The sequence below is a fragment of the Grampus griseus genome (assembly GCF_964374135.1).
Source record: "Grampus griseus genome assembly, chromosome: 16".
NCBI lineage: Eukaryota > Metazoa > Chordata > Mammalia > Artiodactyla > Delphinidae > Grampus > Grampus griseus.
This window is the reverse complement of record NC_139010.1, coordinates 18,352,089-18,378,777: the sequence shown is the minus strand read 5'-3', so window position 1 is coordinate 18,378,777 and position 26,689 is coordinate 18,352,089. Positions and strand designations below refer to the sequence as shown.

Sequence of the window (26,689 nt, the reverse complement as noted above, 5' to 3'; positions counted from 1 at the left end):
ACAACAGTGAGAGGCCCGCGTACCGCAAAAAAAAAAAAAAAAAAAAAAAAAGTGGGGGAAAGGGACAATAAACAAGTCAGAGAATGCCCTGGTGGCCCAGTGGTTAGGACTCCGTGCTTTCACTGCTGAAGAAGCAGGTTCATCCCTGGTCGGGGAACTAGGATCCTACAAGCCATGTAGCATGGCGAAAAAAGAAAAAAAGTCAAAAACCCAATAAAAAACAGAGATTATTAATGAAATACAATGAAGAAAGTAAACACGGACTTTGAGAGAGAATAATGGAGGGACCTGCTCTAGATGGACGCATCAGGGAAGTACCTTTTGAAAATGTGACACCTTAGCTGAAACCTAAGTGATGAGCAGCAAGTCTCATTGAAAACCAAGGAAAGAGGGCTTCCCTGGTGGCGCAGTGGTTGAGGGTCCGCCTGCCGATGCAGGGGACGTGGGTTCGTGCCCCAGTCCGGGAAGACCCCACATGCCGCGGAGCGGCTGGGCCCGTGAGCCATGGCCGCTGAGCCTGCGCGTCCGGAGCCGGTGCTCCACAACGGGAGAGGCCACACAGTGAGAGGCCCACGTACCGTAAAAAAAAAAAAGAAAAAAGAAAGAAAGAAAACCAAGGAAAGAGTTATTTATGCAGGAAGAACTATACACGCCAAGATCCTAATGCAGAAAATAGCTTTAGTAACTGACAGAAGGACAGATGACTAGCATGAAGGAGCAAGGAAGACAGTGGCAAGAAAACTGAGGAATAGCAGAGGTATGTCACATTTAGAGCCCTTGGCCGTGGTAAGGCGTTTGAATTTTTTTTCCTAATGACAGACATCAGAGGTGTTTAAGCAGAAGATGATACTTTCTGATGTGTTTAGTGTGTGTGTGTGTGTGTGTGTGTATACTTGATTTCATCTTTAACTAAGAAAAATCCAGGTTTCCTACAATACGTGTCAAATATCAGAGGGTTATCAACATTGGTGTGACTCAAATGTAAATAAGATTTCTTTCTTGCCTGATTTAATCCTTAACTATTTGTGGAATCCCAAAGTCAGGCAGATGCTATGCTATCAAATGAGAATAGAGATGTAGCACAGAGGCTGCCGCTAGAACAATCTAGGAAAAGGGCATTTGGACCTAGATCTTTTCCAGACTGGCCTGGAAACATACATCTAGACTGAGGTGACCCCATTCAAGCTTGGTGCCACATTGGGAAGCCACTCCATGGCTCCAAACCTTATGAAGTCACTCTTCCTAGGATCTTTCATTATTGGCACGGAAGGCTGTAGAGTCACAGAAACACATTACCTCAGGGTTAGAAAGAAACTTAGAGCAGCGTTTTTCAAACAAAAATCACCCGGAGCGCTTGTTAAAATGGGGATTGTGATTAAAGTGGGACATGAAATTTTGTACCTCTAACAAGCTCCCAAGTGGACATTTACACTGTGAGTACAAAATCAAGCTATTGTGTTCCGCCCCTCTTTGTCACATCCCCTCCACTGTCCAACCCTGAGTCCTTTAGGTTAAGCTCCATGAGCTTGTATCTCCTTGTGGATCTCACTAGGGATCCTCCATTGTATCAAATAGATATTGAGGGCATAGTGGGCGCTCGATACATTTTTTGGTCAATGAACTGGTGAGTGGGTGATGAACACCCCTAAGAAATATTTATCAGCCTCTGATGAAAACCTTCCAATCTCAGGATTACCAACAAAGGAAGCATTTTTAGGGGACAGTTTTGACCGTTGGAAATTCCTTATGTATAGTAGCCAGCATCTGTTTCTCTATGATTGAGATCATTGGCCCTAGATCTGTCCTTTGGAGAAACACACAGCAGCCTTCTCTTTTGACACAATTGGGACTGGTAGTGGCTAAGTTAACAATAAAAAATCATTTGAAGCAAAGGGTCATGTTTTCAAAAGATACATCCATTAAACATTTTATTTTAACATAAACATACGCATGTGCATTCATTTACCAATCTTCTAAGTAAATGCAAGGCTGGGAACACAGATCCTTTGATGATCTTTATCAGTTTATATTGTCTGTCAGCATAAACCACACCTATAATAACACATCAAACACATGTGAAACATTGCTGGAATGAGAGGAAAGTGCATTGAGGGGGAGAAATAAAAACCTGGCTTGGACCAGTGTGCAAAATATGGCTCACTTCTAGCAAAGTCATTGTATTGGATGAGGTAGAGCGAAAGCTGCAGAGAGCAAAAAACACCTGGAAGCAGTGGCCACCCAGGTCTGTACTGGAGCTCTCTCTTTACATATATTAAGTCAAGGTGATCTGTTGCCTGTATTAGTGAGGAAAGCACTCACGATGTTTTCAGACGGTCCTACCCATATCATAAGTACTAATCAAAATATAAAGATAATCCCAAAGCTCCTAAAAATCAGGTCACTATAAAGTACTGGTCAGTTTTCCTTTCATCTAATAAGACATTTCAAGATGTACCGATTCATGGAATGCTCAGACGCTTCTTAGATTTCCATTTTGAAACTCAAGTTTCATTATATTTGCTAATAAATTAATCTGTCCTAAAATGGCTCTTTTCCCTTGAATTTTTAGATTATGTTTTCCTTTTATAATTCTTCAAAAAGAGTTCATCTACCCAAACACTCAGCTTAAAACTTAAAGACTGAAAAGGTATTTTCGAGTATGTATTTGCTCTTAAAAATATAGTGATATATTTTATTTAACAGGCAGCACCCACCCCAAAATACTCATCCTCACATGAAGAGTTTAACGATGGCTTATATTTGTACATTACAGTGTGCTTTCACATTCATTAGCTTGCTTAAGTCTTAAAGCAACTGTGGGAGGTCGGCGGTATCGTTTCCGTTTTGAAAAGACAAAATGAAACTCAGAGGTGGTCAGTGTATTGTAATATATATAGGGCACCTGGTGGGAAAGTGGCAAAACTAGGGCGGGCAGGAACCTGGTCTTTTCAGTTTTTTGGCCTTTTTTAAATCTCCCAGCTGTATCAACCGAGGCCAAAGAGCAATAAATGGGTTTTCTGCCCTTTTCACAACATGGCTCTGTGATGCCCAAATGTTTTGACAAGTTCAAATAATGTTATTATTTATTTTCGTAAAGACTCTTCCTCCTTCCAAAAGTGTGTTAAAGCACTCCGAGATTAAACTAAAATCAAATTATTGAGACGTCTTCTTTTTTTAATATTTTGTTTTAGCATTTTATAATATACTGGGAAGTAGTTCGAGATAATATTCACAGTGTTTTGAAACTAGGATGGAAAAATCCCTGATGTTGATTTAGCTTTGGGGATTGGCATCATTGAAGCATGTCATTGCTACTGGCTTATGGTAAGTAATCATCCCTTCATTTTGTTATAGCAGAATATACATTAAATTTAAAAGGCAATTTAGCTGAAGAAGTAGGAGAGGGGTAAGAATAACCATAGGATGGAAGTCTCAGGGCAGGGAGAATGAATAGGTAGGAAATTAGGGGGGGAAAATCGTACCACCTCAGATTTCAGAGAAATGGAATTTAGAAAGATGTCATATAAGCAAAGGGCAACAGAATTGTGTGGCTATTTTTAATGATAACTAGGAAAATTCCTACTGGGACTAACTCGGCACAGAATCCATTCCCACCTGCATAATCCAAGAAAGACTAATTACTCAGAGTGACTTCAGTCAAAAGGGTAAGAGTAAATACATGAGGAGCCACTGTGCCTTTAGCATTACATGGAGCCTGGTTATGGTACCGACATCATCAAATTGTGAACACTGTATGCTTCTTATTCCAAGATCCAAGTCTTGATGTTTTCTATTCTAAGCCGAAGGAGAGACTGATTTCTGTTGAAGACTGAAAAAGATGACCACAAATTCTTTGAGCTCCTCTCCTCAAGAGGTGGGGTCCATTTCTCCACCCCTTAACTCTGGGCTGCCTTTGCTGGTGCTTTGGCCAACAGAATGTGGCCGAAGTGCTACTTCCAAGGCTAGGCCTGAACGGAGGTGCCCCAGCAGCCAGCCAGCACCAGCCGCCAAGGGCGTGAATAAGGCCACCCTGGACCTCCCTGCTCAGCCAGCCTGTGCTGAATGAAGCCACGTGAGCAAGCCTTGCCCATATAAATGCTAGAAATAATAAATCGTTAAGCCAAAAAAAAAAAAATTTTAAGGGCAATTAAAAAGTAAACTGTACTACACGTTTTACTTAGGTCAGTGGATAAATAAGGACCACAAACAGGGGGAAAAAAAGTAATTTCAGCAACGCTGAATCATACTCTGATTTGGATCGGTCTTCGGTAACAACTTTAATGAACTTTCTTAACACTCAAATTAGGAAATTCAAAATTCGGAAGGAAAAATGTAAGAGCAAACCTATGACTCATTTAGTGTAAATTCGGTTTACATTTGGTTTACATTTGGTTTACATTTATTCCACCTAAGGGAAGTTCCATTATTAATATGGTTCCATTATTAATAATGGTCAAAAGAGCTGGTCCTAGCTTCAGACCTTTTCTGTTTATAAAGCATATTCCTCATATTTTTAGTTATAAGAAAAGTATACCCCCTAACTGTATATATAATCCCTGGAGAGAGAATTCAACCATCAATTCAACCATCTTATCTCACTCAAAATAAAGAGTGAGATAAGAAAGGCCTGAGAAATTCATATTTTACCAAAAGCTCTTAGGTTCCTCTCTCAGTTACTATACATGTCATTTTCTCTGTAATGTGGACATACTTGTTGAGCTTTTCATGACTCATATAACTTTCTTTTTGGTCAAGATGACCTTCTGGCCCTGCAGCCCCCAAAACAATAAGCATAAAGTCATATGCCCTTAAATCTTTTTTAAAAAGAACGCACTGTTCATGTTTGACGAAAGATCTACATCTACCGTCATTTTCACGTTGTTTCTTTGTTTATCGTACACACTCAGAGCTTGTCTTTCTTTTTTTACTTATAATGCTACAGATTGATTCCTACCCTGACTCACATCCATCATTCTACCAGTGGTTTCTATCCCCTGGGCGATTAAGGTTTGGCTTGTTTAAAAGGTTAATGCCCTGCAAAACATATCCATACATGTCTTCTCACCAAACACCATTGACTGTAGGGCAACAAAAAACTAAGATGAATATTGTAATGCGTAAACTGTAATTAAACCTACTTCAATGTTCTAAGATCACAGGTTGTCCTTATAGCGATCTGAACTAAACAGAATGAGTCTACGCCCATTTCCAAATCTAAATGAGAGTGCAAGGAAAAAGATGACGCAGATATTGGTGGCACATTATTCAGGGCCCTTTGGTTAAAACTGGGAAGGAGGGCTTCCCTGGTGGCGCAGTGGTTGAGAGTCAGCCTGCCAATGCAGGGGACACGGGTTCGTGCCCCGGTCTGGGAAGATCCCACATGCCGTGGAGCGGCTGGGCCCGTGAGCCATGGCCGCTGAGCCTGCGTGTCCGGAGCCTGTGCTCCGCAGCGGGAGAGGCCACAAGAGTGAGAGGCCCACGTACCGCAAAAAAAAAAAAAAAAACTGGGAAGGAGGTGGGCTCACTCTGGTACTCACACCTCAGATGCTCAGTGACATGGTGCTGTCTGCTGGCTTCCTGGGATACTGCACTGCTTGTTGAATGGAAAATGGAAAGGAGAGAACTCCAAGAGTGAGAATGAGGTCCCCAGTTAGAAGACTCTTGGTTTGTTCAAGTAGAGATGACTTTGTTGAGAGTTGTGGTGGTCATGGTGGTCATGGTGGAGATGGAAAAAAGTAGAAGAACTTGAGATAGATTTTTGGAGGAGAATTGATAAAATGTACTGATGAATTAGATTTAGGGGCTGAGGAAAAGGAGAATTCAAGGACTTTCTTGAGGTTATTTGCCTGAGCTGCTGGGTGGATGGTGGTGGTGGGTAGCATTTATTAAGATGGGAGGAACAGGCTTTGAGTATTAGAGGGGTGGAAATAAAGAGTTCTGTTTTAGACATGACATATTTAAGATACCTATTAGCCTTCCAACTGGAGATTAGAGTTGGAATTTGGGTCTGGGGAGTCACATATTTTGAGCATGTAGCCCTCTTAGCACCCAAGAGGTACCCATGGTAAGATGGATCTGGCAGAGTTGAAATATCAGGAGAGAACCCTTTCTCACACATGAGTGCTTGAAGTATAGACACCACAGTTGATATATCCCATTGCTGGCTGAGCCTACTTGCCCTTAAATCACACAACCACTTTAACACTTGACTTGGAATTCTGAGGGTGGATCAGCCCCGTTTCAGAGGGTGGAGGAGGCAACTAGATGGATGGTTCAGGTTTCTCTGATTGAGGCTCTGAGTTTAAATGACCTTGGAGGATTTGGATTTTCCATATTGAATCTCTTTCAGCTATCACAGCATTTCTCTTCCTCTGGAGAAAGGTGAGGAGAGCGGTCAGGCCTCTCTCACTGCACATGTTTGATTCATGGACAATTTAAATGACTGGAATTCACACATCAGACAACGACTTCTCCAAGATCATCCCCAGTGAGCCTCACCTCCTTGTATCTATGTCTTTGGGTAGCCTCCTCCCACACTGGATCAGGGCTGAGGGCCGCTCAGAGTTACCGATAGGTGAAGATGAGTGACTTCTAAAGCTAGGTCATAATGGCACTGAAGCTTCCACTGTGTTCTCTTGGGTTGTTCACTCTGGGGGAAGCCAGTTGCCAAACTCTGAGAACACTCAAGTGGCCCTGGAGAGTTCACAGGGAAAGGAACTGAGGTCTCCCTCCAACAGCAAGCACCACCTCACCAGCCACTTGGAACTGGATCCTCCATCCTCTGTCAAGCCTTCATAAGGCTTCAGCATCTCACTACAACCTCTTGAGAGTTACCCCAAGCCAGAACCATCTATCTAAACTGTTCCAGAATCCCTGACCTATAGAGAAACTGTGAAAGATAACACACAATTATTATGTTAAGTTTTGGGGTGACTTGTTATGCAGCAATAGATAACATCCATTTTGTCCTTTAAAAAGATAGCACTGTCGTTATGAGCAACATTATGACTAGAACTTGCTATTTTGTGATGTTAAAGACATGGAAAATAAATTCACCTGTAACTTTTCCAGAAGAGAAAAAGCCAAACAATCAACACACAGACTCTCTTAAATTCCAAGCTCCATGCTAAGAACCAACACAGCAAAAGTTGTGATTATTCGTGGATAAAGAATAGCCTAAATTTGTTAAATTGGGATGTTTTAGGAACTCAGCCTGCATGACAAAAAAGGCACAAAAATATTTTGGATCTTTTGTTTTTATGTCACAAACAGTTCCAAAGTTCAGAGGAAGGAACTCTGGTGTTTCCTTTACACCAAAGCAAACTAAGCTGTGCTATTTTATTTATCTGAGAATAGGAAGTTAGGCGATTTTGAATTCTGAATATTGGTCAGAATTATTCACAACAAATACTTCCTAGGATGTCCTTTCTAATTAAAACCTGCCAGAAAGTAAATGTTTTTGTTTTTGTTTTTCTGGAAACTTGTCCACCTTTAACAGGAATGTGAGCTAATAGAATTTATTAAATCTTAAACTCATCCAAACATCCCCCAAACTTAAAATGTTACACTCTTCTGTACTGGCCTGGCTCTGCTGTTAACAGCTAGATGTACTTTCTCACAACATAGTGTTTAAATGGCTAAATGCTGACACTCCCCTACCATTTTAATCAGTTTCTAGTTTCTTTTGCAGCCATTATCTTATTTGAATCTTAAAACCACTCTGTAGGTGGGCAGCTCATTCCATTTAACAGACAAGAAAACAGGCCCAGAGAGATTATTCACCAGCCTCATTTAGTTGAACAATTTACCAAATTACTTTACCTCTCTGAGAAATGAGTGGGTTAGACTGCTTTCTGAAGTCTCTTCCAGTCCTAAAATTCTTTTATTCCAAGCAACTTTGCTGTGACCAAGTCCGTATGTGAGATACAGAAAGCACAGACATGGAGTTAGATCATCTGGATCATTGTTCTAAGATATGCTGCCCTTGAATACTTGAAGGAATCATTTAAACTTTCCCAATCTCAGTGGCCTTGTACATAAAAGGAGGGTTAACAAGATACACCTGATAGAATGGCCAAATGAAATAAAATATGTAAGTCACTCATTGGCTCTGGGAACTTGATCTAGTTACTCTCCCCCTGTCCCAGATTCCCATGCATAAAATACGGAGAAGGGGCAGGAAGCAGGTTCACTTTTGGTAAAATACAGTGGGTGCTGTGATACGTCCCCAAGCCCCCCTTCGTGACTGCAGCACTCATTCCCCAGCCGCCTGGGGCTTGTTGGCTAACAATTTGCATCTTAGGCCCTCTAGAAAATTGCTTGCAGCTGAAAGCAACTGCCCTCGCCAAGGACACGTCCTCTTCGCAGGAAGCAGCTCATATCCAATGACTATCATTTCAGGGCTGTAAAGGACAGGCCCTCTTCCCTCAATGTGGTAAAAATATGAAGTGCTATCCCAACTCCAGAGCTCCTTATGAGATTGGCTGAGCCCGTTGTTCTACATATTGCAGTCCAGCCTCCCTATCTGCCTGGTCTTGTTTCCTTCAATCCCTTGCAGATGCTGTCCCTGAGAGCACTCACCCCCCAGAAACTTCTTGCATGCAAATTTCTCTCTTCGAGTCTGTGTTCCGGGAATCCAACCATCCTGTTGTAACATGACGATAATGAGATAACAGATAAGAAAGTGCTTTGAAAACTGTGGTTATCAGCAGCGTTGGATACCATTTACCATAGCATAATGAGGATTAGCTAGAAAATACTGAATTGATGTGTATTTTTTTTTTATTCCTCACACAAACTGTGTTCCTCTGCAGCCTTTCTACCGTTATGGCCCCAGGGAAGGGAAAGGGCAAAGGTCACCTTGCCCAGAAGTAGGAAATGATGTAAGAACAGAGCCTTCCAGCCAAGAAGGGAAATTCAGGGATAGTTTCAGTTTAGGGAGGGGAGAGATGAAAGGAGAGATTCGGAAAAGGAAGTTGGATGCTGGTGCCCACACTTTACCCCTTGTGTGGTGGAATCTGTGTGGGGAGGTGATAGAAACATCCAGATAGAGTCAGGCTAGGCTGAGAACCGTCGGGCTAGTGGCTGCCTCCTCTGGGAATAGGCAGCGGGAAGCTTTAAGACAGAGGGAACTCCATTAGCTTTGTGTGGCTTAGAAGCAGTGATCTAGCATCTGCAGAAAGAGCCCCATCATGCCCTGCCCATGGCTGGTGGAAAACCGGCAATGCAGAAAGTCAGGCATGACCTCGCCCTGCTTCATCCGTAGGAGGACAAGACCCTGAGGATAGGGACAGGCTAGCAGAAGCCCTGAGTTGGGAAGAAGAGGAAGGAACTCTGTAAGACCATCAAAACACAAAAACCTGCTGAAAATATGACAAACTGACTTCAGGGAGAAATCTTGATGAGATAATGCCAGCCAGGAAAAGGATTAAAAGATTGTATGGTAGTCATGGGGGCAGAAGAAAAATCATTGCCTGCCACAGCGTAGAAATAAATGTTTTCTTTATAAAAGTCATTATTAAAAACATAAATTTATAAATAAATGTAAAGTGACATATGTTTTGGTTTGTGGTCTGCTTATGTTTTATATTTTAGAGACATTTACTTCACATCCTATTCCCTTTTTAACAGCATTAATGCTTTGGCCTTCCTATGTTCCAGTATATAATGCATTCCTTATTTCTAGCTCTGATAGTTTCAGTTTTCTGGAAACTCTGTCTGTCATATTTTGCCATCTGTTGTATCGATGGGAAGCTTAGTAGAACCCAGCATTAGTGATATCTAAGTTATAACTTGTTGACATTTCCATTGTAAGCTCTAAGTTTTAATTGTTTATGCATAATTATGGTTTTATCTTACATTGGGCTGAAAGATGATAGAATTTCAGATAGCCTTTGTGAATGCTGACAGATTCATTATGTACATCACAAATTTTTTGTAAGAGCAGGGGAAAAATTGTAATTTACTTTTGTAACTAAAAAATCTTGTTTCTTAAGTATAAGCTGGTAGTTAACGTGAATCAGATTATGTTTTGTTTTAAAAAATAATACTTTTGATAACTTAGATTTTAAAAATAATTACTTGCGTACAGGTTGAATCATTTAAATACATTTGGAATACTAGTTGAGAATGTTATGCTTTGCTTTCTATAATTTATATCCTTTAATTGAAGGTTTAAGAGAATAATGTAATGTGTGCAATGAAACATGACCAACATGCAGATTTTTTTCTATTTGAATGAAGTAAAATAATTAGAGTGCTTATCGAATGAATGAATGAATGAATACATTCCTTATCTAAGGAATGTATTAAGTGGTTCTCTAATACATCATTAGACAAGAGATGTCTTTCATTTATAAATGTCTTAATATTTTCTCAAGGAACAAGGACTTCCAGTCATTAAATAAAGACTAAATAGTTAAATGTCCCAATATCCAGAATTATAACTATACGTTTCTAAGATCATTTTTGTGCGATGTTATTTGCACCCTAAAAGCTTTATCTAGTTCACATTAAGCTTTATCTAGGTTCAAATTAAGTTTCAGAAAAGTTAGAATAGTATTGGTTCTGTTTCTCTAATAGACCTGATGCAAGGGTTTTCGTAATACTAATATGGATTCAATTTGGTTTCATTGTTTCTTGTATTTTAGACTTTTAAAACTTAATTACACAAGCTTTCACTATTTAGTAGCTTTTTTTGGTGTGTAGATATATTGATGCAGCTTTAATAAGGCTTAATGATTTTTAAAGATCAGTTTTCTCTGCTATTGCTTTCAAAATCTAGTCTTGACCAAGTGATTTTTTTTTTTAAACACACAGCAATTTCATCAACTACTATGGACGGTCCATACTTGACAGGTTGGGAAAAAATATTAATTTGTGATGCTAATATGTCAATTTATTGCTAATAAAAAAGTAAAAATGTTATATTGATATTTATAGAATCATAAAATAATTTTTTGTCAAGTCCTTAATATAGGGCAAATTTTGTATCTAGTTTTAGGCCATGATGTGGAAAGCAGCATATTATAATTGCCTTAAATTGTCTCTCCCAATGTAATAGAACAAATGTTAATAGTTGCATTATGATTTTTAGACTAAGTTATTTATTGTTTATTTATTATTAAGCTATTTTATTCAAAACAAAGCAGGAAAATATATTGAAAAGGGGTTATGATTACAGAGGGCTTTTTTAATGTGCTATATTTCTGAAATGTATACATACATTTTCAATGCATACTTAAGTAACAGTACAATAAAACAAAGAAATAAAAAATTGGGGCTTCCCTGGTGGCGCAGTGGTTGGGAGTCCGCCTGCCGATGCAGGGGACACGGGTTCGTGCCCCGGTCTGGGAAGATCCCACATGTCGCGGAGCGGCTGGGCCCGTGAGCCATGGCCGCTGAGCCTGCGCGTCTGGAGCCTGTGCTCCTCAACGGGAGAGGCCACGACAGTGAGAGGCCCGCGTACAGCAAAAAAAAAAAAAAAAATTGCAGTAAAGTTTATGTTTTCAAATTGAACAATTTGAGTGGTCTTAACATGTATTTTTGGTTGAATATAAACTTCTATGTAGTAATTCTTGAAATATAATTTTTATTTAATATATGCCTCTGAGAATTAAAAAAAATGCATAGATAAAATGCGGCCAGAATGTACTCCAAAATGTTAACAGAAGTTTTCTTAAGGTAATTATTTCCTTTTTTATACTTTTATATTTTCCAAATTTTCTATAATGAGTGTATTAATTTTTGAGTCAGAAAAAACAATAAATGCTAACAAAGAGACTGAGAGGAATGACTGTCTGATTCTATTGGTAAAATAATCTTTAATAAGAAGACTGAAAAGTAGGCCAGAGGAGACAGTGGAACCTGACATGTCATGGTATAAGGTTGGGAGAGCTCGTGAGAGATTTGGATCTGAAAGATCAGTCTAGGTACAGTGTGAAGAATGAATTAAAAGGGAATAAGTGACAGGTGCAAAGTCCACTTAGTAGGCAGTTACAAGAATTTGAAGTAAAACTTATGGAGTCTTTGCTTATATTGAGACACAAACCTTGTGTTCCTTCTCAAATCCTCTCTTTCTTCTCTCTATCTAGATCAGAGCCTCATCTGTGCCAAGCTGCTGCTCTACTTTTGAAGTTGGTTGAAGTATCATACCTTGGGCATGGGATCTGCCCTCCTGAGAGCCAACACATGACCAGAGGATAAACCCAGAAGCTGGGGGGCATTTACTTCTCTGCTGAGTAAACCTTCACCAATGGCAAATGGAGCCAGGAGTGATGGCGGCAGGTACACTCCCCTCCCCTCTGTCATGGGCTAGTCCGAGATGTAGTTCCTCCGTAAGCCTTCCAGAGAAGTCCCGTGCCTGCTGAGTGATTTTGGGTGGTATCATTACACAACAGTAACCAGGGTGGTAATACAATGCATCTAACCAAGTCACATCTTCCCTTGCCTCATTCCCTATTCCCCCTCACTCTACCATTCTGGGCAGGTCCCTCCTAGCTAGAATACTTCATGCTCTGCTTTCTACAGTAGCTGGGCTTAGCCAGGCTTAGCAGGGCTTTACCAACATCATGACAGGAGGAGTGAGTGGAGAGGTGAACAAAAATTCAAGGGTGCAAGGGTCAGGAGTGTATTTAACCTGACTCCTAGGTTTCTAACTTGGACAATCAAGTGGCCAGCACTTGCACAATTCCTAACATATATTAAGCCTTCAGTCAATATTTATTGAAGGAATGGATGTATGAATGGTGGTACTATTACTAAGGTAAAGACTACAGGAGGTATGTTTATTAATGTATCATATGTAGAATAATCTCAAGGAGATTTTAACAAAATATTAGCAGGGGGTGTTTTCAGTCCTTTCTTAAGAGGGCCTGATGCAGATATGTATGAATGAGTGATCAAGGTCTTGGAAAGAGTGGTGACATGTTGAGCCTAGAAAGGTATTGACAGACTGTCTGCACTTCAAATAGCTTTTGTTCTTGTTGAATCTGAATGTGAACCTAGTCTGTTTTGTCCATGATTCACAGAGCAACCAGGCACAGTGAACATAGTGCTAAGTCCCGAACCTCTATTTCTGAGCTATTTTCATGAAAACCATAGAAAAACAGAGCTAAAGAGCCTTCCAGAGATTATCTGGCCCAGTTCCCCTGGTTCGGGGATGATTTGGCAAACAGGTTTAGGAAAAGCACTGATATTTGTTTTTCTATAGAACTGACTGACACTCAACTCCCAAATAACAATATTATGTTATAGAAAAGCTGGCCAAGAAAAGCTTACAAAACTAAAAAGTAAGGGACATCTTTTATTCAACTATAATAGAGTGGGTGACCCCCTGAAGGTGCAATTTCTTTTTTGCAAAGTTTGGGATATTTTTGGCCTAAATGGAATTTATGGCTAAGCATAAATGCTAGAGTAGAAATGGCTGTAAAATAATTACTGTTCTTGGTGCTAAAGCTAAAATTACTGGCCTAAAACCATAATGAAAACTCCAGTGCCAGTCAGAGTGGAGCAGTATCTTATGTTATAAAGTCATTGAGAAATGGGAAAATCAAGTACAGTCAAACATTTGACATGTGTTCTCTTAAAATACTCATACATAGCTAACGATATTCCAGGCACTGTTCTAAGAATTTACAAATATTATTTATTTAATCCTTATAACAATCCTATTCAGGAGGCACTGTTATTGCCCCTTTTCACATATGAGGAAACTGAGGCACCAAAAGGGTAAGTAATTTGCCCAAGGTCACACACTAGTGTGGTGGATTCAGGATTCAAACTCATTTCCCAACTGCCTTGCATTTGAGCTCCATGCTGTTCAGACAAATCAGCTTGTCTTTAAACACCCAGCACAACACATTGATCATATGATTAAGAGCATAGAGGAACTGAGAGGAACTGAGGAGAGTACAGATTCATGTCTCCCATTTCATGTTTATTTCAGTACATACACTTGCTGTGTAAAATGGTAAAGAGAATTAACCACACTATTTACATTTGTATTTTTCCCCTCTCTCTCTCCATCCCTTCCCTTACTGGGTGAGTGTAGTTTGATTCACATATTTATATGTATGTTGGATTAAACTCCATTTGAAGGGTTAGGTTGCATCATGGAGGAGGAACCATTGAGGAATAAGCTCATGAGGTTGGGGAAGCATGAAATGTTTTTACGCTTACACTAATTGAGGGACACCTTATTTCCCCACTGCTGTTTCAGGTGTGAAACTTTTTACTCATCCATTTAACAAGCATTTTATTAGGTGCCTTTTACAAGAGAAGCACTGTTTTAGATTGGAGATTATCTGACTTTATTGATACTATGAATAGGATCGACGAAGTCCCTATCCGCACAGACCATACATTCTTAGAAGTAACACAAACAATAATCAAGTAAACAGGCAAACATTTAAGAGATTTGGTAAGAGATATGAAGGAAAATAAGCTAGGTTAATGGGTTAGAGAATATCTATGGCTATGTTGCATCTATACTAGATGAGATGATCAGGGGCTCCTCTCTTAGGTGACATTTGAGCAGAGACCTGAATGAGACAAGGGGAAGTTATACAAAGATTTGGGGTTGAAGGCAGGGGAAACAGCAAATGCAAAGATGTTGGAGCAGGAATCTGCTTGACATTTTTTGAGGAACAGTGAGAAGGCTGGGCTGGTGTGACTGGAGAGGGAATGAGCAAGGAGAAAGTGACAGAGGATGAGGTGAGAGAGACAGGAGCCAAGTCATACGGGCCATTGTTAGGACTGTCGGTTTTATCCCAAGTGTGAGGGGAGACAATTAGAGGATTTTGAGCAGGAAGAGTGAGTACATTTCATTTATATTTTATTTTTATTTATTTATTTTTGCGGTACGCGGGCCTCTCACCATTGTGGCCTCTCCCGTTGCGGAGCACAGGCTCCGGACGCGCAGGCTCAGCAGCCATGGCTCACGGGCCCAGCCGCTCTGCGGCACGTGGGGTCTTCCTGGACCGGGGCACGAACCCGTGTCCCCTGCATCATCGGCAGGCGGACTCTCAACCACTGCGCCACCAGGGAAGCCCCTTCATTTATATTTTAAAAGGACTGGCTGCTGTGTGGAGAATGAAGTGTAGGGTGGAGGAGTGGAAGCAGGGAGAATAATTAGAGCTGACTGCGGTAGATTTGCCAAGAAATGATATTTGGGCAAGATGCTAGTGTAGGGGGTAGTGAGAAGGGATGGGGTTTGTGATATATCTATATCCATATCCACATCTATAAATTAGGGCTGACGGGAGTGGCTGATAGATTGGATGTGGAGTGGGAGGGAGAGGAATCTAGGGTGATGGGGCGAGAGCTGCATTATTATTTGGAAAATATTTCTCAGAAAAGATGATGACAGAAGACTACATGGGAGACATTTTGAGGTACAGGGGGATTAGAGCCCTGACCACAAGGGCCACCATTCTCCTCCTTCTGTCTTGAGGGACTTTCTTGGTAACATGACATGAGGCCCACAAGAGGGCACACTTCTCTCATCCAGTCAGCATCATGGATGCCTTCTGTTCCAGTCTCTTCCTCTGCTTAAAAGTCAGATCAGTCACGGCCAGAGGAAGAAAATTCTACCTTTTTTGCAGGTAGTGGAAAAACTAACTTAAAGGAGGGATCCAACTGCCATTGCCCACAAGTCTTATTTTAGTGATAAACAGAGCCTATTCTCATTAACAGTAATAATAACAATTATGGAGTTCTTCCTATGCTTTGCCCTTTGTGTTAAGCAGTTGATCTGCGCTATCTCATTAACCCTAAATCCTTACACCACCTCTATACTATAGGTACAAGCTACATTTTAGGGATGGTGAAACCGAGGCGCCAAGCACCATGTGGTAGAGTAACTTGCCACAAAGCAATGGAAGAGCTATTATTTGAACATTGTACCCTGAGCACTTAACATCCTGTATGCTTCTGATTATTCTCAGTGAAGCCCAGCAATCTTTGAGAAAGGAAACGCTAAAACGTACTCAGTTTCAGCTGGTGACTAAGGTGGGACCAAAGGGCCTATTTATGTACTTCGCTCCAAATGGGGGAGATTTGCTGTAGGTTGAAGGCTGTGAATAGACATTTTATTTTGGAGGAGACCATGTGATGACTAAGGCTGTCAGATGGAAAAGGGCCAACATCTTTTAACATCATTTTCCTATTGGTTCTGAATTTTTTTTTTTTCCCTTTAGGATATTTCCTCCTCTGGTTTTGTAAACTGACACAAAACATTTGTGCAATGACCTGGGGTATTATGACAGCCTTAGATCAAAATCTAAGGACAACTTGGATGAAGGACAACTTTTAAAAAAGGACACGGTCTGCCCTCGCCTTGGTTAAACAAATCGAATAGAAACGATTTGTTCAGACTGGAGCATCCAACAGACGCAAGCTCTCTGAAACAGCCCTGACGCTTTGGCAAACACCGTTGCTTAGCGAGACGTCAAAACTCCCGCGCGCAAACAAATGCAGGAGGGGCTCATACGCCAGCACTAAGCGAAGCTCAGGTTTTGGAGAAAATCTAGGGGGCACGTGGAGTTCCTCCCTCTCCTGGTTAGGGGTGGCATGAGGGGAGTGGGGAACAGGAGAAAGAGCTCCCCGGCTAGCCTAATCTGGGCTGACGCCGCTCGCTGTTCAGGGAAGGTGCAAGGGGGGCAGGGGCTAGTCGCCCCGCAGGAGAAAACCTCTGCATCTCAGTGCAGGGCCAGGGGCAAAAAGGAGGGGGAACCCCGCCCTCAGTCCCCAGCAGGATCAGCGCGCCCCTCCCCCCAGGAAACGTGCCCGCCGGTCCCTCCCTCCTTCACCACCTCTTGGGGACGTGGGTTGTAAAAGCCCACGCAGCGGGGCGAACTTGGTGGCCGGTCGGGGCGAGGCACTGGCACGGCCCCAGCACCCCTAACACCCGCCGCCCCTCTCCGTGTCCCGCCTCCAGCCTCCCTCCATCAGACCAACACCCCTCCCCCAACCCCCCAGTACAACCACCCCAAACCGCGGCCTTAGCCACCCTCCCCAAACTCCAACCCCCACCCCTCGCCCCGCCCGCCGGCCGGCCCTACTCGCGCCCCCTGGGGCGTCTCCCTAGTCTGGACCCCTGTTGTCTGGGCTACAGGGAGGAGCTGCAGCCGCGGTAGCCCCGCCCTTCGGGTGCTTGGACTACCCCAGCCCCTTGAACATCTGGGTGCAGGAGTTAGCGTTCCAGATGTGGCTCCTGGGCGGCCAGATGTGCGCGCTCCCCTTCCCCGCGCCTGGCGGCCGGCGAGTCTGGGCGGACGCCTGGGAGGGGCTGGGAGTTTTCCCTCAGAGCTGACTTAAAACCTCAGCCCCCGCGGCTCCCCGCCTTAGCCTCCAAACGCTCCCGGAAGCACTGCCAAAAGGAAAAGTTTCCAACCCAGCCCCTGCCCTGTTGCCGTGCAGCCCTCGGAGCTTCTCAAACCACCAGGGAGAGTAGAGTATCTCTACGGGATTCCCCAAAGAAAAACCCTTATGTTTTGGCCGCGCAATCCCGGTCCGGGCCGTGGGACTCCAGGTGCACAGCGAGCAAACCCCAGCTGCGGAGGAAGAAGATGCAGTTGGCTTGAATTGGGGATTTGCCCTAAGGCGCTGTTTGACCGGTTATGGATTCCATTTTTGATGTTGGAGGTCGTATTCCACCTGGTACGAGCAGTTCAGAGCGGGAGAAAAGCCAAGTGAACCCGGTGACTCAACCCCTTGGAATGTGCCTGGAATAATAAGGGGGACTTGAAAGGTTTTTATGGCCGAGGGGATAGCTGGTGGAGACTAGGTTCCTGCGCCTGCAGTTGGCCGGCGGCCGAGGGGGGCAGTATTGCCTTTTGCAGTGCTGCAACGCCTGCACACAGGACAAAAATAGTCGGAGCATCTGGTTTAAATCAACCAAAAAGCATTTCTATCCGCTTAACCCACTGTCCTACGGAACCGACAGAACAGGACAAGCCAGCTATAATCCCGGTACTCCTTTAACACTCCAGTAATAGCTAAACCCAATCACATTTTACCCCTGGGATTTCTAAGTGTCCTTATGTACAACTGTTGATATTTTATAGATGTTGCAAATTAAACTTCCTTTTCTGAGGTTGTGTGTGGGCATGTGCTCAAGCATTCACATTTGCAAGCAACACTCTGAATATGCTGCCTTTTTTTTCTTTTTGGGTAATTGACATTGTTGAACCGTGCAGCCCTAGAATAGTAAAAAGAAATAAGTATCTGAGGCCAACAAACGGGTTGCTTACGCTACTAAATATATAGCCGCATTTTTCCTCCCTTAACGCCCTACTCAGAATTCCAAAGGCAAGTTGGAACAAAAGGAAAACGTGTCTGAGTGTAAAGAGAGGACTAGTGCCAAGAATTACAGTCACAGGGTAAATAACCTTGTTTTCTCTTTCATCAGTGGCCGCTACCAAACCCCGTTCTTGGAATGTGGCCAACAGTCTGTCTGGTGCAGGGTGCTGCTAATTAGAGAGAGACCATAAACCTCTCTGTCAAAGAGGGCATATGACCTTCCCTTCAAGTCTAAACAATAAAGCTGGAGAACTGCAGACTGCACTCTCCACGCTGGCTGCCCTGCGGATTCCCTAAATAGGAACAGGATGAAGGCCAGGCTTAAGAGGTTACCATAGCTCTGCTCTCACACTTTGAGGAATCGGTCACTCCACTTCCCAGTATAACTTGTTTCAATTACACTCTACATCTATTTAGAGGAGAGCAGCTTGCAGAGAGAACTCATTGTCTAATCTAAATGAGGAAGCAATTATTACTTGCTGCAGTCTAATGTGCTTTGAGGCTGTCAGGTCAAATATCAACCAGATCTCATGTAACTTTACTTTGCACCTTGGAAAATATACCATTTTGATGACAATTATTTATCCCTGCTTTTCTGAAACGCGCTTTTTTTTTTCTTTCTATTAAGGGTTTTTTTTCTCCCCTCCTCAGATTTCAAGTCTTTTCTAATTTTAGAATTTGTTATTCCAAGGTAAAGACCACAACTTCTTCTGTACATTGCTTAATGTTAAATACTTCAAACACTATTTTTGGCTTTTTTAATGGGCATCTTCTCAGAATATAGCAAAATAGAATTCCCCAAGTCTTCCTTTCATGTCTAATTTACCTCCCTGGGAGTGCCCTGCAAGCTTTAATTTTATACAACATGTTGTAAACTATAAATAATACAGTTCCACTTTCCTAGAACATATGGAAACTGTTGCCTGCTATATATCCCAACTGTAGTTGCTTTCAGCTTAAAGATTGAATGCAGTTCATCTCCTGTGTAAAAAGGCATTTGGCCCTTTTCTGTGTTTTGTTAGTTAAAACCCCGTATGGAACAACACACGAAAATTCTTCTTGTTGTGAACAGAGCACATAAAAGGCTTTACAAGGTGTGGTTTGAAGAGAGAAGCCATGGAGCAAATGCTGGTGGGAAGGTGAGGAAGGAAGGAAGGAAGGCACTTCCTGAGTGGGTACTCCTCCCGGTTGAGCTACATCCTCTCTTCAAATCTCTCCCTGTTTTTCTTAGCCAATAATTGATAGTAAATTTGGTCTTTATTTTTCCTATTAATTTAAAAAGCATCCTTACTGAAGTGACCCTAAGAACCAAATCTATTACCTACAGATCACTCAAAAACTTCACTCCATTTTAATCTTCTGATAAATAATCTGAAATTTTTGTTAAACGCATAAACAGTAAGAATCATTTCTATGTTAGCTGTTTAAGTATTCTGTGATTGCAAAGATAACCAAGTGTAATGGAATTAACAACACAAGAATCGGAAACTACAATTATTGTGGTTGGGGGTTTGATCACTGTTGAGTGTCGGTGTCTCTACCTGTAAAATAGTGATACTTCCCCAAGTGTGGAAACAAATATACAAATCTTAGTTATCACAACCTAACACAAGGAGCATCACAAGCCTTATAAGGTATAATTCTCCCTCTCCCAAATAAAGCGTGTGCTGCAACATTCCCTTTCTTTGTAAGATAAACTAATAAAATTCAAGATTTGGAATTTTTACATATTGAATTAGTCAAACAACTTTATATTTTAGGGTAAATAGAGTTTCCTTTGGAACTTAATTTTAAGGACATTATGATGGTTAATATAGATATACATATATATGTAATATATATATATCAGCCAGATACTCTAACCTGGCTTCGACTCTTCTCACTCACCTTTTCTAAATTTCAGCATTAAACAATGCTTAGGGGACTTCCCTGGTGGTGCAGTGGTTGAGAATCTGCCTGCCAGTGCATTCGAGCCCGGGTCCGGTAAGAGCCCACATGCCACAGAGCAACTAAGCCCATGCGCCACAACTACTGAGCCTGCGCTCTAGAGCCCGCGAGCCACAACTACTGAAGCCCAGGCTCCTAGAGCCCGTGCTCTGCAACAAGAGAAGCCACCACAATGAGAAGCCTGTGCACTGCAACCAAGAGTAGCCCCTGCTCGCCGCAACTAGAGAAAGCCCATGCGCAGCAATGAAGACCCAAACAGACAAATAAAAACAAACAAACAAAAAAATGCTTAGAAGAGAAAAACTTCTCTTCCAAGGCTGATGTGCAAAACCATCTGCTCTTGCTTTTTTTTTTTTTAATAAATTGATTTATTTATTTAATCTTTGGCTACATTGGGTCTTCACTGCTCTTCACAACCTTCTCTTTTTGTATTTCCCCAAAATACAGTTGAAAAGATAAGAAACTGTGACAGTTCTATGGAACTGAAGGTTAAAAGTCACCTTGAAAAATTTGCAAGGCTACAAAAAATGTAGTAAAGTTTCAAGAAGTTCTGCCTTAAATAACATTTATGCCCTGAGTACTCCAGGTGAAAGATGATGATGGCTTAAAATAGGGGAAATGAAGGGGAGGTGATTTTAATGGTCAAATTCAGTATATATTTTGGAGAGAGCCGAAAGGACTTACTAATGTATCAGATGTAAGAGGTAAGGGAAAGAAGAGAACCAAGAATTAAAAAAAAAAAAAACCACCAAAAACCAAAACCTGCTTTGAGAGAAACCAAATAAATTATTCAACAACCTAGGAGAAATCAAAGCATAAATAATACTCCATCTGAACATTTGGTAACAATGAATTTGTTATTTTTAAAGCAAGAATTATTTTCCTTAAATTAATTGTTATGCTATCCTACTTGGACATAGGTATTGTGCAGACCTACCATACACAGTAGACACTCAAGGAATATTTTTGAATGAAAAAATTATTTGATTTGCACATAGTGCCAAAATACCATATTTTCCTTTTTTTCCCTCTTTCCCTTTGTCCTTAATCTGGGATTGCCAGGTAAACTAAGAGTAAATGGGGTGATTTTCCTGCTTTTTTGAGCACAGTCTCTTAGTATCCTATACTTATGGACAGTTATCAATCTTGTGTGTTAAAATTTCAGTTCAAAGCATCGTCTTATAAAAATCAATTTAAAAAATGTTACTAAAACCAGACCATAAGGAGAGAGTTTCAAGAATAGAATACTGATGGGTAGGTAAAAGGCAGAATGTTTTCCAGGGAACAATGAATCAGTCTCTGACATGATTTTTTTTTTTTTTTTTTTGCGGTACGCGGGCCTCTCACCGTTGTGGCCTCTCCCGTTGCAGAGCACAGGCTCCGGACGCGTAGGCCCAGCGGCCATGGCTCACGGGCCCAGCCGCTCCGCGGCATGTGGGATCTTCCCGGACCGGGGCACGAACCCGCGTCCCCTGCATCGGCAGGCGGACTCCCAACCAACTGCGCCACCAGGGACGCCCTCTGACATGATTTTTGTTCCATGAATTTCTTTCTGAAGAACAGTGAACCACTAAAAGGGAGAATAAAACTATGAATAAAATGCTGCAGTTCATATATTCATTGTATTCTTTTGAATATTTAAATTTCTAACTTCTTTGGATTAACACAAGGATATGTATTCTAATAAAAGCAAAAATATAACTCCATTTGGAAATACATTAAAACATTATATATCATAATGAAGTCACACAAAGAAACTTTTTTAAACACAGGCTTTCTCTTTAAAGTTTAAATGCGAGGCAGACATCTGACTTTAAAACAGATGGAACCCCGGAACATTTCCAGGATACATAAAATTGAATTTTGTGTTATATTTTATGTCTGAGACAGCTAACAATATAAATTGATGGCTAGGGTTTCTGTACTGGTTGTTTTTTCCTACCTTCTTTTTCTAACATTCAATTTAACAGTTGTTTCTTTTGTAATCCTATGGATGAGCATTCCAGAATGTATGATTTTTTTCAGTTATACATGTATACATTTTTTCAGATTATTTTCCACTATAGGTTATTACAAGATATTGAATATAGTTCCCTGTGCTATACAGTAAATTCTTGTTACTTACCTATTTTATTTTATTATTTATTTTTGGCTGTGTTGGTCTTTGTTGCTGTGTGCGGGCTTTCTCTAGTTGTTGTGAGCGGAGGCTACTCTTCATTGCGGTGCATGGGCTTCTCATCGTGGTGGCTTCACTTATTACAGAGCACGGGCTCTAGGCACGGGCTTCAGTAGTTGTGGCACACGGGCTCAGTAGTTGTGGCTCGTGGGCTCTAGAGTGCAGGCTCAGTAGTTGTGGCGCATGGGCTTAGCTGCTCCATGGCATGTGGGATCTTCCTGGACCAGGGCTTGAACCTGTGTCCCCTGAATTGGGAGGCGGATTCTTAACTACTGTGCCACCAGGGAAGGCCCTCTATTTTATGTATAGTAGTTTGTATCTGTTAATCCCATACTCCTAATGTATACCACACCCCTTTCCACTTTGGTACCATAAGTTTGTTTTCTATGTCTCTGAGTCTGTTTCTGTTTTGTATATAGATTCATTTGTATTATTTTTCAGATCCCACATATGAGTGATACCATATAGTACTTGTCTTTCTTGGACTTAACTTCACTTAGTGTGATATTCTCTAGGTCCACCCATGTTGTTGCAAATGGCAATATTTCAAAGAATGTATATGATTTTTATAATTTGCTCTATGATTTGTATCTTAAGTGTGTACCTATGGTGTCTACTATTTAATCAAGAGACACTCAGTAATAAATAATGTAATTTCATGGAACCTAACATATATATTCTGACACAGGAAAAAAAATACAAGTTACCACTAATAAAATGAGTTTATTTTATATTAAAGTTTTGAAAAACCACATTTGTAAAATTACCGCCATACTAGGCCTAAAGATAGCCTTTACAAAGGGATTAAAAATTGCAAAACCGCTTTCTCTTAACTACTAAAGTACATAGATTTAAAAGGTGTTAGAAGAGAAAACGTTAATTCATGGTCAATGTTTAAAGAGTTAAAATACATTATATCTGTAGAAAACTACTAGAAGATTAAATCTTAAAAACATTAAGAGAATAAATGCTGTACTTTCCTTTCAGAAAGCTTTACTCTTAAGTGATGTTTACTGAGAAACATACACTGCATACCACAATAACGATCTTATCAAAATTTATCTAACTGCTTTGCATATGGATCAACTTAAACAGAAACATAGGAAATTGCTTTTCAATACATATTAACTTCTTATTTTTCCTGATAAAAGAAAATCAAAATAAAAATTTAGTTCATTCCAATTAAAAATACAAATTACTAATATTTAACAGTTGTATTATTTCTAATACCACAAAAGTTCAAGCATTCCAGAGTACAAACTGTTACTTAAAAAGAAAGAAAGAAAGAAAGAAAAACATTTATCTAACCAATGTTTTACAGAAATTTGGAATATTTACATATAACACTGTAGAAATCTTTGGTGGTGACATATGGATTAAGTTCCCTGAAAACACTTTAATAATTTTGTTCCATCAATCTGTGTACTCAAGTATTTATAATTGGTAATGCTGGCACCATCATTTTCTACCCAATTCCACATACATATAGGGAAGTGTGTGGAGGGAATCTTATGCAGGGTCTATGGGGGTTTACATAATTAATTCCTTAGCAATAAGGCTTATTTCGGGCCCATTTTTATACCAGAAAAAATATGGTGAACTAAAGAATAGATCAATTAGTACTTCCAAACAAACTCTGGAAATAGTTAATATTATGAACAAGTTGAATGACTATATAATAAAATAAAACACCAGCTACAATTTCTGGATAAACTTTAACAGCTACCAAAACAGTGCCCTAAAGGCTCATGCAGCATCCAAAGCCCATCTGCCAAGTGGTAAGCAATGGGGGAAGCAAGGCACTGTGCTCTAGGGATTAACACACCTCTTTTAAAAGCATTAGACTTAAAAGCAGAAAAACAAAAAATGACCTGTTCCACCTTAAAAGAAACAAAAATTTACGTTTATTATACAAAATTCAAAAGAAAGCATGCTAAAACACACATAAAAGAAAAGAAGCAAATTTAAGAAATGTAAGAAAAGGAAAGAAAGGAAATGATAGACCAGCAAAATGACATTGACTGTATATAAGGATATAACAAACACATGAGGGGAAGCATTGTTCAGTGTAAAGAGATACAATTAAACAGAAGGACTTGCATTATCTCTTTGAAACTAGTGTTGTCCTCCATTAAACGTTTTGATTCTAGAAGTGTAGAGGGATAAATAATTCCTCCAACTTAGGACAGTATTCATGAGTTTACTATAATTAAAGAATAGGTTTAATACTGAAATTAGACTTGAAAAAAAATACAGTGGTGCAAATCAGCCCCCAAAGGTAATGTTTTTGATACAAAGTCACTTACTTACAATGACCTTGTCAGGCAATTTGAGATGACATTGCCTTTGTGTAGGAAAGATAAGCATGGCACAGGTAGCATTTATACTGGGAAGTCTAGTACTAGGCAAAATAAATAAAACTCTCTTCCAAGAGTTTATAACCAGAATTCATAGAAATTTTGAACACAAAGAGTCTTTCCAGAAACGAAGAGGCTAAAAATTAGTCAAGGTAAAATAGATGAAGATATTCATGGAATTAAACTTTGGGGGAAAATAAGTTGAATGAAGTTTTAGTCGGTGGTACTTATCAAGAATGTGAGATGATCTAGAAGACATTTTAAGACTTGTATCAGGAGAAATGTATGAATTATATTAAGGTACTCCTGAGTAAACATTCTGTTCTCTACCAACACTCTGAGTAGGTCCTGAATATACATTGCTAGCTGGCTTCATTTCTTAGAAGGTAGAAAGGTCAAAGATCTTACAAATCTCTCTCACTGCTTTTTCTTTTGGACAAACAGAAAACTCAAGTAAATTATCTGAACAAGTATAATAATACAAATTTGATTACTGATCACTAAAACCATCATCAGAAATATATTTACTTAGAGTTCATAATGCATAGTTACCTATGCCACCTAAAAAACCTCAAAGTTCAGTAACTCAAATTCTCTTGGATTAAAAAAAATGGTATTTTTCTAAAATCTATTATAATAATTTCTAACATGTAAGATTAACAACATTTGTATTTTGCATTGGCAGGTATCTTCAGGAAATTATTTCAGCTAGAAGTGAAGTGATTCAAATGGTTCTAGTCAATGCCAGATTTATAAATCAGCAGCTCGTATCAGTGCCAAGCTTGTGAATGGATTGGCTGTTGGTTAATTTCATGAATTAGAAGATACCTCAGTGCTATACTGGTCTATGACTCCATTTCACAAAAGCTACCACTTTTAAAAGCTGAAAACATAACCAGTGTTAACAAAAACATGCTAAGTTCAACTACACTATAGAGCTAAATATGGGAAGCTGGTGAGTTTTAAAATAACTTCTTATCTGTAAAGAAGGTAAGTAAAAATAGTTAAAACTGAAAAATAAGCTCTGGTTTTTATTATTAAAATTAAATGAATATAACTAATGAAACCCACAGGAAAAGAGATGATGTAATTCAAGGCATAAATTTGACATGCCAGAATATGACAAATAACAATAAACACAGTGTTAATAAAACTTAAAATAAATGTACAGTTGTAAAATAAGTAAACAATTTTCAAGTGTGCAAAACTAGTCAGGAATGAAAGTGCTATGTAGATACCTGGTTTTCAAACATTTGCCTTGAAAACTTTCAGTTGATGGTGGAAAAACTAGAAAGTATTAACAAAGTAAAAATTTGAAGACTATAAAGCGTACTTTATCTTACATTATACCCTTGTTCTATCACTGCTGGATCAGAGGCCTATTTAATTACTATCCTCATGTGATAGAGAGGATAGTAACAGAAATACAGGTAAACACAATACAATATCACAAAGTCTGGTGTATCTTGAACCATAAAAAGACTCTTTTCAAGTATACTGTGGGTTTGTGTTTCACTTTACATCACAGGCACTCAGTGTTCTGAAGAATGTGACAATAGATAACACAGTATTCTATTATTTCTGATATATCTATCTATCAATTTTTGTATAACTACCTTTAGTAGTCAAGATTTGGAAGTAATTGTTAAAGAAATAAAAGCTATTTAAATAGATGAAAGTAAACCCTATCACCACCACAATTTAAAGAATTATTTTAATGTATAAATCCTGAATATATGATGTTAGAAAAAAAGTTGATGTATTAGCATAATTTGTCTTGGGATACTTGACATGTACATGACTAAAAATAAACTTGTGGTCTCTTCTTCACTTTGTATTTCAGTGACCCATACCGCACCTGAAGAGAGAAATGTGTTATTATTATGACTTAGGTTTTGAAATAAGACAG

General features: G+C 40.0%; 1 protein-coding gene across 3 annotated transcripts in view; it reads right to left on the bottom strand.

The window, feature by feature from the left end:
* Positions 1–23,137: 23,137 nt before the first annotated feature.
* The window catches only part of REEP3 (receptor accessory protein 3), a 98,827-nt gene continuing 95,275 nt past the window's right edge, over positions 23,138–26,689 (bottom strand). For all 3 annotated transcript variants that reach the window (XM_082673271.1, XM_082673272.1, XM_082673273.1), the window contains one exon: positions 23,138–26,638. In XM_082673271.1, the coding sequence (XP_082529397.1) occupies positions 26,582–26,638 (57 nt within the window). In that variant the 3' untranslated portion in view covers positions 23,138–26,581. The remainder of the gene's footprint in view (positions 26,639–26,689) is intronic.